General features: G+C 34.2%; 1 protein-coding gene across 1 annotated transcript in view; it reads right to left on the bottom strand.

Annotated features, from left to right (window-relative positions):
* Positions 1-1,796: 1,796 nt before the first annotated feature.
* The window catches only part of CCDC102B (coiled-coil domain containing 102B), a 183,351-nt gene continuing 165,143 nt past the window's right edge, over positions 1,797-20,004 (bottom strand). Inside the window, exon 6 of the mRNA XM_068563554.1 lies at positions 1,797-1,904. Coding sequence (XP_068419655.1) covers positions 1,797-1,904 — 108 coding nt within the window. The remainder of the gene's footprint in view (positions 1,905-20,004) is intronic.

Here is a 20,004-nt window from a genome sequence, read left to right as displayed (position 1 = left end):
GTTTTAGGCAATTAAGTATTTGGGTAATTCACTTTGCAGCAATAGAGATCTCAGACACTGGTATCTGGAAGTGAGGGGCGGCCATAACAAAATAGGTGGCATTGGTTTAGGGACATCAACAATTAGAGAATGGAAAGATGGTGAGGAAGCTGTTGGTGTGAAAGGATGGTCACTGGAGGCTGGAGAAAGGGAGACATTTATGCGTTGGTGCAACAATTAGCATTAGTGTCACCTGTGAGAACATGGAACCTATAACAAGCATGTAATAAACCTGTGGGTCGAAAAAACAAGATTCCCAGGCAGAATGTGAAATTGAGAAATGTCTTCTTTTAAGAGAAAAATAAGTGAAAGAGATTAATTATTCATTTTTCAAGCAGATTTTAGAGGAAATAGAGAAAGCAGTTTCAAAGTAAGAAACTGTCTCCAGGTAAAGATAACGAAAAGTGTTATGGCCAATTTGCTTTTAAGAACTAAGCAAGACTTAAGACAGGGCTTAATAGAAGTTTGAAGGGTGTGGCTGAGATGAAAGCCCATCCTGGGGCCCACACCCTTCACCAGTGCATATGCAATGGTCAGTGGAAGGCCACTGGTGGGCCTCTTTGTCCCCAGGCCTTAGAGTTCCCACCAGTCAGAGAAAGACACAGGCATGGAAGGGAAGGCTGGGTGAATGATGAAGCCTTTTACAAAGAGACAAGCTGGATGATCAGATGAGAGGAAGTTTTACTTACAAATCGATTAGTAAATTTTCATTCCCACTAATGGGAAAGGAGGAAGACCAGGAATATTATTGACTGAGTTAAATTTTACAAGTAGGCTTCATTTGGAAATAGCTATGTAGGATTATATAGGGTCTTTTCTTAAGGTAAATTTCTTTATCTCAAAAAACTAAACGTAAATATGAAGCAGTAAACTATACTATATAAAAAGGTCTCAAATATTCCTCTACGTACAATTTTATACTTTGCTTTTGTTTCATCCAACTCAGAGGAAATCATAGCTTTATTTCCACCTGATTTATATCTAGATACTATTGTACTTGCCAGTGCGGGAGGGCTTTTCTATGACTTTACTGCAAAATGTCTACCCAGATAAAAGTCAAAAGCCCTCTTAGTTTCTGAGGTGCTTGTTGCTTTTCCTTAACTTCAGTCACAGGTGATCTATTACTTTGAGAGTATTCATATCAATTGGAGTGCAAATCTTAGCTTGCTCCTTCAGTCTCTTTATAATGCAAATCATAGTGTTTGTTTGACACCTCTGTCCACTTTTGCCTTGTATGAAGAATTATACCAAATTTATTGTTACCTCTCTGGGGTGAAAACATTTTTCACACAACATGCCACCCTTACCACATAGATTGTGAATATGTGTTTAATGTCTATCAATTACTTAAACCGTTACTTTTTCTTAAGTACAGTGATTCTCTTATCAACTACCCAGCAAACTGTATTGTTTACAACTTCTATTTTCTTGCAGGTATTATAACTCTTTCAGTTTATGTGAAATGTATTCTGAAAGCTCCTTTTGCCTTTCAGAAATTTTACACCTTTAGAACTAGAGTTGCTTTTAAATGATATTTAAATTGTCTTTATCATAACACGTAACATTTATTGGGGGGAAAAAACAATAAGAGCCAAGAAGCCCATAAATTTAAGTACTGAGTACCTGTAAGTTTCTTTTAATATTTCTAGTTAAATATCTATAACATTATTTTTGTTAAGAAAATATGAGAAAAAAAGGACATCAAGATTTCCCTATCTAAGATCTTGATCTTGAATTTGACATATTTTGTGAAATAATTACCAGTTTTGTAAGTGCCTGAGTTTAATTTCCAAGTTTTCATTTGTTTCTTTCTGTTCATCCAAAGATCTCTGGAGCTTATGGATCTGATTCAGGAAATCATCAAGCTGAAAGCAAAATAGCAAATGCTTCAGGTAAGATGATTGAAATAAGAAAATCCTTTTAAAAGCAAGCTCTTTTTTGCATGACACATTCTTTTTTGGTATATATACATGAATGTGTAGGAATACTTATTTTTAATTATAGAATTAGTTCATATACTCAATAATAAAATAAACATCTACATGGAGTCTAGAATTTGACAAAATCTTTTCTATGTAGGCACTCCTCCCCCATTTCTAACCTGGGCTCTCCTACCTTATTATTCTCAAGATTTTGAAAATAGTTTTACATATTTGCATGTGTGTATTTATATATATATTTAAGTATAGTGTATATGTTTGCATATACATATGCTAAGTGTATATGTGTACACTTATATAGACACACACATAATGGTACAAATAGAAATATTCTTTAAAATGTATTCTTTTATTTGTTTTTAACTTAAACATTAAAAAAATGGGTATTATGCTCTATGTAATCTTCTGATACTTTCTTTTTTAATTCAACTGCTAAGACTCATCCGTATTGGTGACTCACTCTAGCCTCTTTGTTCTGGTTTACCAGATCGTACTGTATGATGGTGCCATGACAGTACACCACCCTCCTGTCCGTAAGTATTAGACTGTTTGCAGGCTTGAGCTGCTCTGAACACTCTTGTGTAGATCTCCTGATGCATATGTGCAAAGTAGTCTCTGGAGACATACGTAGGAGGAGAATTGCCAAGTTATATTTTTTAATGTTTAATTTTTCAAGATAATGCTAAAATGTCTCCCAAAAATGATTTACTAACTAACTTACCTCCCAAAGGCAGTTAGATGGGATCCTGTTTGAGCATATCTTCGCCAACACTTGGTGGTGTGAGATATTAAAACTTTTGCCAGTCCTTGATCAATAAATTATGGTTGATATCTCTTTATATTTTTATTGGCTCAATGATTTTCTTCTTTTGTTCCTGTTCAGGTCTTCTGCTCATTACTCTATTTGGAGCTCGCTCTTTTCTTTTTTATCTGTACATGTTTATGTTATAAACTCGATACTAACCCTTTGTCAGTTATAAGTGTTCCAAGTATCTTCACCAAGTGTTATCAAGTTTATAACTTATTTTTTCCATTTTATTTAAGAGCTCTTTGGATGAATAATAGTCATTTTATTAAGCAAAATTTATCAACTTTTTTTACAGTTAGGATGTATTTAATAAAAGTACTTCCCCATTCAAAGCTTAGAGAAGTATTTATTTTCAACTAAAATTTGTTAAAGATTTGTATTTGTCATTTAAGTCCTAGATCAAGATGGAGTTAATTTTTGTACATGATGTGAGGTAGATCTTCAATTTTATTTTTTCTATATATAAACACATTTCAATAGGTGTTTAATTAAGTTGCCAAGTTGTTTAGCCTGAGTGGAGGTTCCATGGGGTAGGTTTTAGTGTCTTTCTCTTCCTCACAACAATATCTAGCAACCATATTCCTCCAATTGAATATTTCAAAATCTTGTGGAAATTACCATGCATATGCAGCTTCAAGACAAAAATCTTGCCTCTCCAAGCAGACTGCTGAGCTATGGCACTATAGTAAAATAAGGTTAATAATTTCAGTATTTAATAAAATTGTAAGGATAATCAAATCTTCCTCACCTTGTGCAAAGTCAAATTACTGCTAAATGTGAAAACGAATCCCAATTCTCTGATCCCTTGGCCAGTGTTATTCAAGTTAAATAATTTTAAACATTAGAAAGAATTATATAGAGTTGAGTTGGCATTATTATTTTCCAGGTGAAAAAAGCTATTTCTCTTCATACCCTCACCATTCTATAAACGCTTTTCATCAATTATTTGTGCCCATGAAGTAAACATTGTTAAGGTGTATCAAAATTAACTCTCAAATATTATTTTTATTTCTGGATGTCAAACTTCCAGACATTTTTATTAATACACACATTTTTTGACATCCACAATTCTTAAGTTTATATATACACCTAACAGAATTACTTTTATATACATAATCCAAGTTTACTTTCTTACCATCAAAGTTCTCCCTTATCTAACCTGTGCAGGTTTTTGTGGACCTCACTTTTCCTAGTTTATAGATAAATGTTGAACCAGAAATTTTTTTACAGGTATTCTACATGTATTTGTTAATATATTAAGCTTATGTTGGATTTAATCATTATATTTTACATCAAGTTATTCAAATCAAGTGTTGTCTATTTTGCTAGATAAATGTTACAAAAATATTTATTAAAGTACAAACATGTCTATATATATTACTTAAATGTGCTTATAAAATGCCTGCCTTGTAGGCCAGGCATCCAGACTAATTTTGCTTCCTCAGATACAGTCTTGCATCCAATTTCATTATTTGGGGAGAAATCAGGATGCTCAACGTTCATGCCTCATTAAAGATTAATTTTCTATCAGGATAAAAATTAGAAGAATAAGGTAATAGGCTAATAATGATTGACTAATTATTCTGGAATGTCAGATTATTTCACATTTTCATTTTCTTTCAAATATCTACTTGGAAAAAACCCACCTATTTGGCATTACCAAGGGCAGTTCCCAAATCATTTATTTAATGAATGAGAAATGTTATCTTTTTGTACTTTTTCTTCAATTTATAAATTTTCAGCTTTTCTATCACTTGGGATTTTAATATAGGAATACCAATATGGGATATATGGTAACTACTTGGAAAGCTTAATTACAGACGGGTATTATTAGATATTTAAGGAATATTTTGGTACAACTATAAGAACAACAGAGTTTTAAGTAGAATATGATACTTTTTATTATATTTGAAATTGGAATAACTGGAGTAAATAAATTTTGTAATGCATTTTGGAAATGTATACCAAAAGTTTTAACATTCATATTTTTAAAAATTCATGTATTGAAATGTCTGAAAAATAATATCAGACACCTAAAAGCTCTTTTTGCACAAATATTTTTCATTATGTTCATGAAAAAGTCAAACTGACCTGATTACTGAAAGTTTTATGTTTAATTATAGTCCATCACTCTGACAGAACATTCTGAAGACATTAAAATGTTTAATTAGAATTCATAATGCTATTTTATGATATTTAACTTTGGAAAAAAGACTCACAATATTGTGAGTAATGCATGACATTTGTTATGTAAAATAGCATACAAAGAAAAAACCAAAGTGATACAAAATACTGGTGGAAGTGTTATATTTTCTAAATTTGTGTTAAGGATGTTGAAAATGCAATGGAAAATGCCCAAGGTGTAATTCAGACCTCACCTCGAAGACTTGGCTAACATCCAATTCTGATCTTATCTCCCCATTTGACAGACCCCTCAAGAGCTCCCAGTGCCAAGATGAGCACATAAACCCTCCTCTCATTTTCTCTCTCATATTACCTACCAGGGTAATCCCAGGTTTTATTTTGTTCTCCAGGAGCCCTGAACTCTTTGTAATTTTTAGCCCACAACAGGGTGGGTTTGGTGGCAGTCATGGTGCTCATTTTCTTTCTTTCCCCATGCCTTTGCTCACATTCTCTCTTCTCTATGGAATGGACCACGACTCTACTCCTAAAATCCTTTAAAACAGGCTTCTTAAACTTTAATACTCTATGAATCACCTTAGGATCTTGTTAAAATGCCAATAATGATTCAGTGGGTGTCAAGCAGGGTTCATGATTTTTCCATTTCTCAAGTTGCCAGGTGGTACTGATGCTGCTGGCCCTTGGAACACACTGAGTAGAGGTCAGTGCAATTACCCTGGCCCAAATGATGTAGCTTTTCTTAAATTCTCTGCTATTGAGCTTAGGCCGGGCTGCAGTGGATGCAGCCACAGAGCCATGGAGTCGGAAGGTCCTGGCAGGTGGAGGGGAAGATACAATAGATTCTGAGGAGGGTGAAGGAGAGGAATCTGCAGGCCCTAACTGCAGCCAGGTCTGTGGAGAAGAAGGGCATAGGGAGAGTGACCCTTTACTACTGGTGGGAAGATACTCCACCAGCTCTAGCATTAATTTGGACAAATAGGAAAGGGACCAAGAGAATCTGGATCCTCTCTTAGAGGTCTGTGCTGTTTGGATTGGTGTTGACCCAGTGCCTTCAAAAGTGCCTCTCTTTCCTTAAAACCTTTAAGAACAAATAGGACTGGAGTAAAGGCAAAGGTCCATCCTTCCCTAAGAGGGACCCAAGGCCACATGCACTGGTCAAGGCTGATCTGGAACAAAGTAAGTTTTTATTTTCCAATCCCCAGACAAAATGGTGGAGTAGAAGGACCTGAGCTCACCTCCTCTCACAAAAACACCCAAATCACAACTAACTGCTGAATAACCGTTGACAAAAAAGGACTGGAACCTGCCAGAAAAGATACTCTACTTCTACAGGCAGAGAAGAAGCCACAACGAGATGGCAGGAGGCGTGCATTCATGATACAATCAAATCCCATACCCGCCGGGTGGGTGACCCACAGGCTGGAAAATAATTATATCACACAGATTCTCCCACAGGAGTGAGAGGTCTGAGCCCCATGTCAGGCTCCCCAGTCTGGGGGTCTAACATCAGAAGTAGGGATAAATTAGGAGGTTGGGATTAACATATACACACTATTACATATAAAATAGATAATCAACAAGGACCTACTGTATAGCACAGGGAACTCTACTCAGTACTCTGTAATAACCTATATGGGAAAAGAATCTGAAAAAGAATAGATATATGTATAACTGAATCACTTTGCTGTACACCAGAAACACAACATTTAAGTCAAATATACTCCAATATAAATTTTTTTAAAAAGGAAAAAAAAATTTTTTTAATTTAAGAAACCAAAATCTTTACCAAATAAAAAAATAAAAGTGAAGAAAAGTTTTTATTTTCCTCATTCACAGTTATAAATTCTGATATTAAGTAAGGAATGAACTGTTGATGAAGGTCTTGTGACATTTAGTGTATTCTTAGGCATTTAGGTTGTGAAAAGCAAATAAAAGCCTCTTCACATTCAAAACAAATACTCTATCTCTGTTGTTTACCTTTACCCTTGATCTTAAAGTTATCGAACTAAATTATAATAGTCATCGTCTCTCTCTCTCTCACAGGTTGTGAGCTTCTTGAAAGTGCTGCAGATACACACACATACACACACACACTTTAACTTTCCCTGTTCCCACTTGTGCACCATGATCCCATGCTCGTTCACCTACTCAAGGACACACACAGTTTCATCAATACACGGTGCTGGGACTTCCCAGGCGGCGAAGTGGTTAGGAATCCACCTGCCAATGCAGGGGACACGGGTTCGAGCCCTGGTACAGGAAGATCCCACATGCCATGGAGCAACTAAGCCCGTGCGCCACAACTACTGAGCCTGCGCTCCAGAGCCCGCGAGCCACAACTACTGAAGCCCGCGTGCCTAGAGCACATGCTCTGCAACAAGAGAAGCCACCACAATGAGAAGCCCACGCACCGCAACGAAGAGTAGCCCCCGCTCACTGCAATTAGAGAAAAGCCCACACGCAGCAACAAAGACCCAACACAGCCAAAAATAAATAAAATTTTTAAAAAGTACACGGTGCTCTCTCATATATCTTCCTGTTTCTTTCTCTACTTGATCCTTCCCATCAGGGGCTTTGTATTGACTGTTCCTTCTGCCTGGAACCTTCTTTCAACAGTTATCTGAATGATTAACTTTCATTAACATCTTCCATGTATTTATTCAAATCTGACACCATATTTAACATTGCAACCTGTACCCAAAGCGAGAACATCAATTTTTTTTCCAGCAGTCGTATGATTTATATATAAATTGTCTCCGTCTCTCTCCACTGGAATGCGAATTCCATGCAGAAGGGATATTCATTTTATTCATGTATAGATTTCAAGTGCTTAGAATAGTCTTTGCATGTTTAAAAAAAAGAATAAATTAATGTTGGGTAGGCTAAAGCAACAGATGCCCTTCCACTTTTGTTAAATATCCTTGCCAAGAAAGAAGACCATAATTTGCAAATTCTATATCCATAGTATCCTAAAACTTTCATATGCCAGATAAATTCAGTTCAATACTTACTGTTGAGCACAGAATAATTGCTTTGTTCCTACTGCTACTCTGGTCAGGCCCTGGCCAGTCTGGCTGAAATCTGGGTAGATTCCCAAAAATTTATGATTCAAGAAAAATGTTTACACCATGTATTATAATCTGATCAAACTGGCAGTATAATAAGGTCCAGCTATCATCTACGACTTGGTAGTATGGAGACAATGACTTCAGCTAAAAAGGACTTGCAATTCCTGGAAAATGTTAATCTCCATCATTGAAAAGAAAGGAAAATAAAATGACATAAAGGAAAGACTAGAAAAAGAAAGCCTGTTAGGTGATGCAGACAATAGCACGTAAACCCATTTTTATTTTTATTACATACATCCTTACCTAAATCTAGCTGGAAACCATTGATAATCAGTTTTGATACATCTTTCCATTAGCAATTGAGCGGGACCCATGTCACAGAAATTGAAGTGACATGTTTAGCATTGGGTATTCTGGCAACTCTTTCTGGCCAACCTGCTCCAACTCTGCTCTAGGGCATCCACAGTGGGGTGTCTTTATAATCTCTGCAGTTTGGAATTTGATTAAGGTAATGAGGAAAGATGGCACAAATTCAGATAAGTGTCCTGCTCACAAATTCCCTAAACCCAACTCATGTAATGTAGAGCCTTTGTAAGGAATAAGTGAGCATGACAACTTGCTGACTTTAAATAATTAGTACAGACTAATTTTCCAGATATTTTTAATTGGAACTGAAATATTTGGAACCATTTCATTAAGGATTATACCACAATATACTCTTCACCAAAAAAAAAAAAAAAATCATTAAAATCAACAGGAACATTTTACTAAAACTTCCTGGTGATCTCTGATGGAAAGTGGTTGCCTTTTGAGAAGTTTGCTAAGTATATAGCATGTGTTACATGATTCTACATATATTTCAATGTCAGAATTAACTTCAAGTTATTAAATATAATATCTTATTGCTATCTATATGGAAATTATTGGATGATTTATATTCAGTGACACCAGCTAATTCTTACTAAGGTATTCAAAATTAAAATGTGATCTCATTTTAACAGAATACTAAATGTTCTGTGGTCTTATAATCCATGATAATAGGTGTGATTTACCAGAATTATTTATTAGTTTCCTTACTGGCCTTCTTTTTAAATACATATGTCACTGAATTTCACAGGCCTTTCATGAAACTGGCTACTAAATTTCTTCCAAGTACTTTCCACGTAAAGTGAGTAGATTTATTGCCTACCAGACAATTGTTAAAATGTTTAAGAAATGTTAAACAAGTAATAAGCAGGGCATAAATGTAATTGCTGAAATAATTTACTAAACTATAAATTTTCTAATGAGCTAAGGTAACATTATTATAAGCTAATAATAATGCAATTATTATATAGATACAGGGTTAATGAAACTACTATATCTCAGCTGAATGACAGAATTAAATTCTTCAGAGCAAAAGGAATAAGTTTGCTTTTAAGTGAATGGTTCAACTGAGTAATTCGATAAAGAATGACACATGGTTCAGATTTGAGAGATTCCCATTTTAAGGAAACTATATTTTGGGAAACCTGGAGACAGTTTTCTCTAAGTGGACCTTACAGTGAATGAATGATAAAAATTACATTCCCAAAGGTTTTATTGTCATCTTAGTGACCAAAACAAAACAAAAACAAAACAAAACAAAAAAACCAACCCAGAATAATTGTCCAAGTAGCTGTACTTTAGTGCCAGTATTTCCTTCTCTTTGGGAACACATGTAGCTAAATCTGTGATAGAGCTCAACATTCTTGGCAACAACAAAAGTATGAAAACAGGAACAGAAGAATTAGAAGAGAAGAATAAATCTGGAGAACTTACATTTCCTGATTTCAATACTTAACTAAAACTGTAGTAATCAAGCCAATGCTTTACTGGCAGAAGGATACACTTTTATTCCATTGACCTAAATGTCTATCAAGAGTCCAGGGTCAGCTGGGTTTTGATATGGGTGTCAAGATACTTCAGTGAGGCAAAGAATTATCTTTTCAACAAATAGTTCCAGGACAATTAGATATCCACAAGCATAATTTTGAATTATGCTCACCTCATTTATAAAAATTAACTCAAAATGAATCATAGACCTAAATATATCTAAAACTATAAAACTCTAAGAAAACATGGGAGTAAATCTTCATGACATTGAAATAGTCAATGTTTTTTACACAGAACAGCAGAGCACAAGCAACAAAAGAAAAAATAAACAAATTGGACTTGTTTAAAATTATTTCTAAAAGTTTTATGCTTCACATGAAACTATCAAGAGGTTGAAAAGACAATATATGTAATGAGAGAAAATATTTGCAAATCATGTATTTGAGTAGGGATTTATATCCAGAATATACAAAAAACACAACTCAATATTTTTTTAAAAATGGACAAAGAATCTGAATAAGTTGTTCCCAAGAAAATATACAAATAGCCAATTAGTACATGAAAACAGGATTAGCATTGTTAGTCATTAAGGAAATTCAAATCAAAACCACAATAAGGAAATTCAAATCAAAACCACAATAAGGTACCACTTCACCTCCACGAGGTTGGCTTTAATAAAAAAGATGAACTCTGACAAGTGGTGGTGAGAATGCAGAGAAACTGGAACCCTCAAACATTGCTTGTGAGAATGTAAAATGGTACAGCCACTGTGGAAAAGAGTTTGGTGCAAGGCAGAAATAGAGACACAGACATAGACAATGAACATTTGGACACCAAGGGGGGAAGGGGGGCGTGGGATGAATTGGAAGATTGGGATTGATATATATACACCAATATGTATAAAATAGATAACTAATGAGAACCTGCTATATAGCACAGGGAATTCCACTTCACTGTACAAAAGAAACTTACACAACATTGTAAAACACCTATACCCCAATAAAAAAAAAGTTAACATAGAGTTACCTTATGATCCAGCAATCCAAGGGAAATAAAAACATACATCTACACAAAGCTTGTAAATGAATGTTCATAACAGCATTATTCATAGTAGACAAGGAGTGTAACAACCCAAATACTCATCAACTGAAAAATGAAGAAAAAATGTGGTATATCCATGCAATGCACTATTATTCAGCCATACAAAGAATGAAGTATTGATCCATGCTACAATATGGATGAATCTTGAAGACACTATACTAAGTGAAAGAAGCCAGTCACAAAAGGTCATATATTCTATGATTCTATAGAATATAGAATCTATAGAATAGGAGTTACCTATTCTAAAATAGGTAACTCCACAGAGGTAGAAAGTAGGCTAGTGGTTGCCAAGGGCTGGGGGTATAGGGAGAATGAGGAATGACTGATAATGGGTTTGTGTTTTCTTTTTTGAGATAACAAAAATGTTTTAAACTTAGATTGTAGTAATTGTGGGACAACTCTATTTTACTAGAAACCAATGAATTGAACACTTTAAAAGTGTACATGAAAAACAAATACAGTATGCTAACACATATATATGGAATCTAAGAAAAAAGAAAAAAGGTCATGAAGAACCTAGTGGCAAGACGGGAATAAAGACACAGACCTACTAGAGAATGGACTTGAGGATATGGGGAGGGGGAGGGCTAAGATGTGACAGGGTGAGAGAGTGGCATGGACATATATACACTACCAAATGTAAAATAGATAGCTAGTGGGAAGCAGCCGCATAGCACAGGGAGATCAGCTTGGTGCTTTGTGACCACCTAGAGGGGTGGGATATGGAGGGTGGGAGGGAGGGAGATGCAAGAGGGAAGAGATATGGGAACATATGTATATGTATAACTGATTCACTTTGTTATAAAGCAGAAACTAACACACCATTGTAAAGCAATTATACTCCAATAAAGATGTTTTAAAAAAAAAAGTGTATATGAATTAGATCTCAATAAAGACGTTAAACACAATAAGAGTAAATATGGCATATATTTCAGTTGCTATAATATTTATATATTAAGCCAAATCAAAATTAATTCTAGGGTATCTACAATAGAATTAAGCCAATTGAATATATCCAAAGATTCCAGAGCTCTTAAGAATGTTATCTTAAATAACAGTATCGCTTGAATCTAGAATATTTCATTGCTTTGTCGCTATATAATGAACTTTTGAAATATTCAAGAATTGGATGACTTGATGCCTTAATAAGTCTAACAATTATTGGCATTGCTTTAACATGTATTGACCTAGATAATCTTATTTATTTATATACAAAGCATTCTATTAAACAGTTTATTTCAGCTCAGAGTTATTTTTCTTTTCTTTTCAATAAATTAAACCAGCATCATGGTCAGTGGGAACTAAGCATTGACATTCTACAATACTGATGATTCTTAATTTATGTCCTGAGAGACTAATACTGAGTATTTGTTCAGGGTACCATAGCAACTGTAGAATCAAAGCTATGATATTATGTGACAAATTTGTAGTTGAGAGAACACTTCAGGATTCCATTGGATCACCTGGGGCAGCAATATTACAAGTGTTTATGGTGTGGTTTCTTGATAAGGGACACTTAATTGGTGTTAATTTTATCCAAATTACAGACAACTGTAGGGCATCTATTTCCATAGAGTAGAAAAGTCTCATCAAGATGTGTGAGAAAACACTAAGTGTATTTAATTTGTAACTGGTATCTCACAAAGGTTTTGATATTGATCTTTATTAAAACTGACTTCAAGTTGCATTAACCTGACCAATATGCTAAAGTGTTTGCGCAGAGAATAATAATATCTTGTCTAACATCAAAGGAAGACAAAACATTGTCAAATAATATTAATTTTCATGACAACAGCACTTGTATTTGATCAGCACCATGATGTATATATTTCCCACTTTCCTCTTTGAGAATCTGAATAGTAGAGAACACTAATAAAGTACCCAGGGAACAAACAATCCTTCCTTCCCTGTTTTATTTTACTCAACACACAACAGATGTCTGCTTTCAGAAGGAAGCTTTTTAAGCGCACTGGGCTATGTGCCTCTTTGCCTTTGGGTATTGGAGTGAATTCCAGCACCATGAAACTTAATGAAAGAAATGAAATTGCCATTTTTGTCCCAAGTTTTAATCTTTTATCACAGGTCTTGAATCACCAGGCTTAATCGCCAACTAACGTTGAACATGGGTATAAAAATACTGTTATTCCTTGTTATTTCAACCAAAAGAAAAGGAAATTGCAGAAACATCAGTTACAGAAATGCAAAGATGAAACGTGATGAGAATTGTAAAACTCTTAAAGGAATGTAAACATTAAGAACAAGAATATTCAGTACAAAACTACTCAATTTTACTTATTATAACAGGATTTGGAAACTCTTCCTCATGGCTCTGTACTCTAGCAATTCAGCCTAGGTATTAAGACAGTGCCTGCCACCCTATAGGCCATCTACACAGGTGACAACCTGCTAGTGAGTCAGAAAAATCTGTTTCTACAAATATGTGGTGAAACCTTTATAAAACATAGAAAATGGCAATCTTATTAAAAGCCACATGACTTGTATCTAAAAAGCCACAAAGAAAAACAAGTTAGAAACTAAAGGAATATTTAAAAACCAGTAATTACTCTTAGTTAATTGATTACAACTAAGGCTCAAGCTCTTATTAAAACAAGAATTAGATATCCAAAGTTAGAAAGAGATACAATGTTATTTCAAAATAAAATTCATGAGAAGAATAAGTAGAAAAGAAAAAGTCTTCAAAAATATGTTTTATAAATAAACAGACTACAAAAATACAGTAAGATATGTATGTTAAGAGAAGGGGAAACAAGTGATATTTTTTGATTGACAAATCGAAGGACTAATGCTTAATTTCCCACAGAGGATAGGGAGGACATCATAATCTAATAATCAGTTTTTATTCAGAAGAAAACCTCTAAGTGTTTGAAAAGGACTATAATGATAAGAGGGATAATTATAATGATAAAAGGAAGAAATGTTTGCCTCTATCATACAAATATCTTTCCAGATTACAATTTTCCAAAATGACAAAAACATATGGAGTGGAAGTTACTTACCCTGCAACTTCTCCATGAATGAAACTGTTTCACTTATAGGCACCTAACTGCATTTATATGGGTTGCTTTCCTGCGGTGGAAAGTTAAGACGGAACAAAGTCCTTCTTTCATTGAATAAGATTCAAATAGAAAACTTTATAATTCAAATATTATACTCCTCCTTTAAAGAGAAGATGCAAACTGACTTGGGAATGAACTTCTGCATACATAACCTATAAACATGGTATCGGCCACTTCTTATGGAAGTTTCAAAGAACCAGAAGAGATTCCAAAAGTGCAATGTTTCTAAAAATGTTTCTGAAACAGAAATGGACACCTCGTTATTTGTTGAATTATATTTAAGCTTCTGAGTTCCAAACTTCTGCAACTGTCTATTATAATTTTGGTTATTTTGTAACTGAACCAACAGCCATATCATTCCAGAAATCTCTTCACCAAGAAACTTTGATTAATTTCCTCTGAATAATTTTGATGACTGTTATCGAAAATAATCTACGGTTATAGCAGTAGCTGGATTGCTTAATATAAGAAAAAAAGTTAATGATACAGTAGGATAAGTGTTTTAAAATATAGAAAAATATTTAAATATTTTGTTTTACATATTTCCTAGTAGAAAATGTTTATGATCAACTTAGCTTAACAGTGATGATAGGGAAAAATCTATTTTAAATAACAGCAAGGAATAAGTAAATGGAAATGTAGTCATGATTTACAAAATGTATACAGTATGAAAATTTGAAGAAAATATTTCTTCCCCTAAATAGTAAGTAGAATAAAGCTGGCACACTTTAATTTCAATGCATCCCTGCCATCATAGCTTTAGTAACATTACGAAAGTCAAAGGAGACTTAGTGCTGATGGAATAAAGATGGAAAACAGATATGTAGAGCACATTTCTTAAAACAGAATTCTAATTCTGTACATATGAAAACCAATGAGACGGTAGTAAGCATTCTTTCACTAGAGTAACGTTCAGATTCCAAAATTTCAAAATATTTCCTTGCACCTTTCTTTGAACATAATCACTGCCAACCATCTGAGTCACTAGAACCAACTGTCAACAGATTTACCTGCCATTTATTTTGTACTATCAAAACAAAGCCAATATAGTAAAAAGGGTGAAACACATCTTTAAGTCATTATGAAAGCAGTTTTGATCTCACAGACCTCCAGAAAAATTGTCTAGGACCTTCAGAGTTGAGAACTGCTGGTTTAAATAATGTTTTCCCAATGAAGTACATTCTAAGTTGGATGAGTTCAAACATGATTGGTTTACTTTGCATTTGGCTAGAAGTTTCTAGAAACAGTATGAAAAATATTCTCAAATATCTGACTCAAACCTCCTTGCGTATAGGTTATATATATAAATGAGGAAGCACATTATCCAACCTGGTGGAGAATGAAGGCTTCTCATATTTAGAATATCACACAGCAATACATGCTTTAAAAGCTACCAGCTTGGAATGCTGCTGTCCAATTCATCTAAGAATGTCTGTAAATAATGGAGATTTCTTCCACTAATAGTGTGCAAGTTCTAGCACATTTAGCCTCCTGATAAAGAACTATTAGGTAAGCAAATAAATGAAAGCAAACTGACATTCCCTGAATGCATATAAATTAATGAAGTGGGAAATGTACTGGAAAAATTCCTGAATCTATTGGTCATCCAACAGGCTATTTACTGCCTTTTTTTTTTTTCCCCTCAACATGTCCATTTTGCCCTTCATACCTAGGTCATCAAGTGAATACATCCCATGTAGATAGGCCAATGTAAGACTTTTTACAGCTACTTCGTGAAATAAAGATCATGCAACTCCTTGGAATTCCAATTTTTCCACAGTTTGGATAAACATAAACTGATTTAACTATTAATACCTTAAATATTCTACATTAAAATGACAACAGATATTTTATGTAATAGAGACTTCTAGTTTTAAAAATAAACTGTAAACATCAAAGAAATATTGCATTAGCTAAAGACTACAATTCAGAATGTCCTGGGCTATTTGTTTACTTTTTGTTATTCAGGGAATTTTGTGGAAAATTGCCATCAATATAGGATACCACTATAGTTACTGTACTTGCATTAAAAACAGCCCTACTTCTCCTAAATTTAGGAAGGCAATTATATTTCTCCTTTTGAAGACACTGTATTTAAACTGAGGGTTTTTACCAAAGAAGACCATATTCTGCTAACAGACAATATGCTATAAAGTATTTAATTTTCTTTACTTAGTAATTAAAAGGAAATGCAATTTGTTCAGTAGTATAGACACTGAAGTTAAATGTTATACCACTAGAAATGTTTAACTGACTACAGACTTAATAGACTTTTAGCATGTAAGATTTTTAAGGATTTTAATAGATTTTATTTTCTAGAGAAGTTTTAGATTTACATAAAAATTGAGAGGAAAATAAATAGTCCTCATGTAGGCCCTATGCCTGCCCCACACACATCCCCACCCCAGTTTCCCCTATTATTAACATCTTGCATTAGTGTCAAACAGACAAAAGATAATGTCATCTTGAGCAAGGCTGGCAGTTATGAGGGTGGTGATAAGTGGTCAGTTTGTGATATATTAGGAATATAGGACTTAAAGAATGTGAGGATTGATTTAATATGGAATAAGTGAGAAAGAGAGGAGTTAAAAATGATTAATTGTTTTGCCTGAGTAATGGAACAGCTAGAGAAGTGGGTTTAAAGATATAAAGTTGAGAGTTGTCAGCCTATAGATGGCATCTAAAGCCCTGAGGTTTGAAGATATCACCTTTGGAGTGAGTGTAGGTAGGCACAGAATAAATGAAAGGATAAGACACTCACATGTAGAACTGAAGACATGAAGAGAAATCAAGATTGAGCTCAAGAAGGGCAGAAGAAGGTGAAACCCAAGAAACACTGATTTTTCTAGACGCCTAGAGAGTACGTTACTTTAAGAATGGGACTGATTGTGTCAAATTATTGATATTTTGAGAAAGATGAAGCCCAAGAATGGAGCACTGGCTTTAGAAGTATGTAGCACATTTGTGGCCTTGAGACTTTTCCATTGGTAAAGAGGCAGTGGTCAGAAGTATCACTGCTGTGATTAGAGACAGAATGAAGGTTGTGAAGATAAGAAGTTAATATATTTCTTTCAGGTTTTTTTTTTTTTTTTTTTTACTGTAAAGGGAGTTTAATAATAGCAAAAATGGAATGTGTACTTAAAGGAAGTTCATTTACAATATTTTATATATAAAATCTTTAAATATACATGTATGTGTATATACACATGAATATATATATACTTGTGTATGTTTTATATATATAGGCTGACCACAGATAGGAACTGAGAAATTTCATCCATAGTATCAGATATGTAAGCAGAATGTAATGGTTCCAACTGATATAGCTAATTTGGTAGATGTGATGGTGAGAGTGTGTAAATATTCTGTATTCCACATTCCTGTTTGTTTTTGTTTCTCAGTAAATTCAGAAGAAAGATTATCATCTGAGAATATGGAGGAGTGAGGAGGGATTAGAATAGAGATAGGAAGTGAAACAGTCATTTAGAAAAGTTAATGCTGGAATACTAAGGTGCTGCTTGAGACTAGTGATCATGAATATAAACCAAGACCTGTTACCATAGCGCTAGGTTCTTTAGTGCCACATGCACAGCTGATGAAGCAGAACGTTGCATTTAATGATGAAGCAGAGCTCGAGTTTTACAAGTGAATGTCTACAAAGGATATGGGGGCAAGGAAATTAAGGTATATGCAGTGAAGGGAATGTAGAGACATCACATTTTTGGACAAGGAGTGAAATCAGAAATGGAAGTGGATAAGTGACAGTGAAAAAGCAATATCATCAACAGATTATATGCCCCAGGGGGTTGAAGTTTTGAAGTACTTGGTACTGAAGAAAGTAAACCGGAAAGATAAGAGTATGTTTGGAGAGTTTGAGACCCTGAAGAAAGTCTAGTAATTGGTGAAGACAATATCTGCACTGTGACCTTGGGAGTTGGTTGGTAAAGTCGAGTGAAGGACAAGATAATTGGAAAAGAAGAATCTGAGGAACTGAGAGTGCAAAGTGCTGAACGGTTTCATTTGGGATACTGTACTCAGTAATAGAGTCCCAAAGACTAGAGCAGTGACATTGCCAAGATGGTGACAGAGGTGGTTTTTGACTTCACTCCCCATCACAGGAAGAACAGCTAGCAACTACTCATGGACAAGGCATCACTGGGAGAATCCTAGAACACAGGAAGGAGGCTGAGGCAGTCCCCTGCACCCCAGAGACCAAGACAGACTGAGGTGGAAGGTGAGAGGAACAGCTACACACTGACTGCATTGCCCCTCCCCCAGGCTGGGGCAGCACCAAGATCCTGTCACCTGAGACCCTGATTGAATCACTACAGTCTTCTCCTTCAGAACAAGAGTTCTGCTTTAGAACTCCATCCGAATGACTGCAAGTGCATTTTATGATGGATGCTGATGATTGTACAATACACCACCTTCAAAGACTACCCCTGGATTCTTCAGAATCATGCCTAGAACACCCATTTTGGATTTCTCTGATGTAGACTCTCTACCAAAAGGGTTTCAATCTAGAGTTGACATCCTGACTCTGGCTTCCCTCCATCCCAGCCTCTAGATCAACTTCTGGATCTCAACTCTCTTACTCTGCTCTACCCTTCTACTCTTAATAGAGTCCTGTCCCACTGTATTCTGAAATATGATTATCACCTCTGGAACATACAATTCAGTCATTGAATGCACTAATTTAACTCTCAAAAAGTGATTGCTTCCAATCAAATGTGCAATTACCAAGAAGTGACAGAACTATACTTTTTGCTTTCTTAAACTAATCAGGTAAATACTTGAAACAAACAACAACAACAACACAAAAAAGCCCACCAGAATCTGGTGGGTTTTTTTAATCTATAACTTTAACCAAAAATAAAATATTTTCTGCTAATTAAAGCAATAATATGTGAAGATATAGTAAGAACATAAATCTTATATCTTTAGGAGATGACTATATTTATTCATCTCCAATCAAAGAAAACACTCATTTTTCCTCCATGAAAGGAAAAACAGAACTGTTTGTTAAATATTTCTTCATGATTTGTGCCAACATAAATTTTAGTCTTGCATTTATACTCATTGAGTGTGAAATGCATCAAATTACAAATTTAAATATGTCTAATTGTGTGCAGTTTATATTTTATCATCTGATTTTCCAAATACAGCAGACCCACACAAATGAATAGTTATAGATCTTGCATATATATCTTTTTAAACTTCAAAAGTTCTTAATTTATTATAGCATGAAGGGAAAATGACTCATAAGAATTTCATAGCCTTAGAGTTCTGAGTGTTTAAATACAAGTAGTCATACCTTTTTTAATAATTCCAGTTGAGCAACCCTAAAAAAATTTAATTTTTCATATTAGTTAGGTAACTGAAATGTCTTATATAAATGACCTACCTGACAAATCTTCAAAAAAGACAAAAGTTCAAATATCATGATTATTATTTTAGAAAGTTAAAAAGCATGTAAATCTAAAAGTATAATTCCACTCTTGACATTTTTTTTTTACAACACAATATTAATACCCTAAAGATGTCACTCTTTCTCATTATATATTCCATATAAGAAAATTTTGAGAAAGATTTTTATTTCCTTTAACACAATAAAATGTCCCTTGTTTTATTTTTATCTTGCTGGAATATTATTTGAAATGCTTTACCATTAAGCTCAATTATGATTTTTTTCATGAAAAGAATATTCCGATTAGAGCAGAACAAAAATAATTGTCCCTAAATGTTCCCTTTGAAATGACCCACCAGGAACTTAAAACACTAATCTTTTATCAAAATGCTTTGTAATCCAATATGGAAACCAGGATCCTAAATAAAACTTTTTCTTTAAATGTTCATTTGCAGAGAACAACAGTTGAATCCATGTAAGTATTGTCATCACTATGCAAAGAAGACAATAGTGTATAAAACCAGAAGATATATTTTTCACATATATTTCAGTGTCTGAGTTGGTATCT

This window comes from Eschrichtius robustus, chromosome 14 (assembly GCF_028021215.1).
Source record: "Eschrichtius robustus isolate mEscRob2 chromosome 14, mEscRob2.pri, whole genome shotgun sequence".
NCBI lineage: Eukaryota > Metazoa > Chordata > Mammalia > Artiodactyla > Eschrichtiidae > Eschrichtius > Eschrichtius robustus.
The sequence above is the reverse complement of the archived record's forward strand: the minus strand, read 5'-3'. Positions and strand labels throughout refer to the sequence as shown.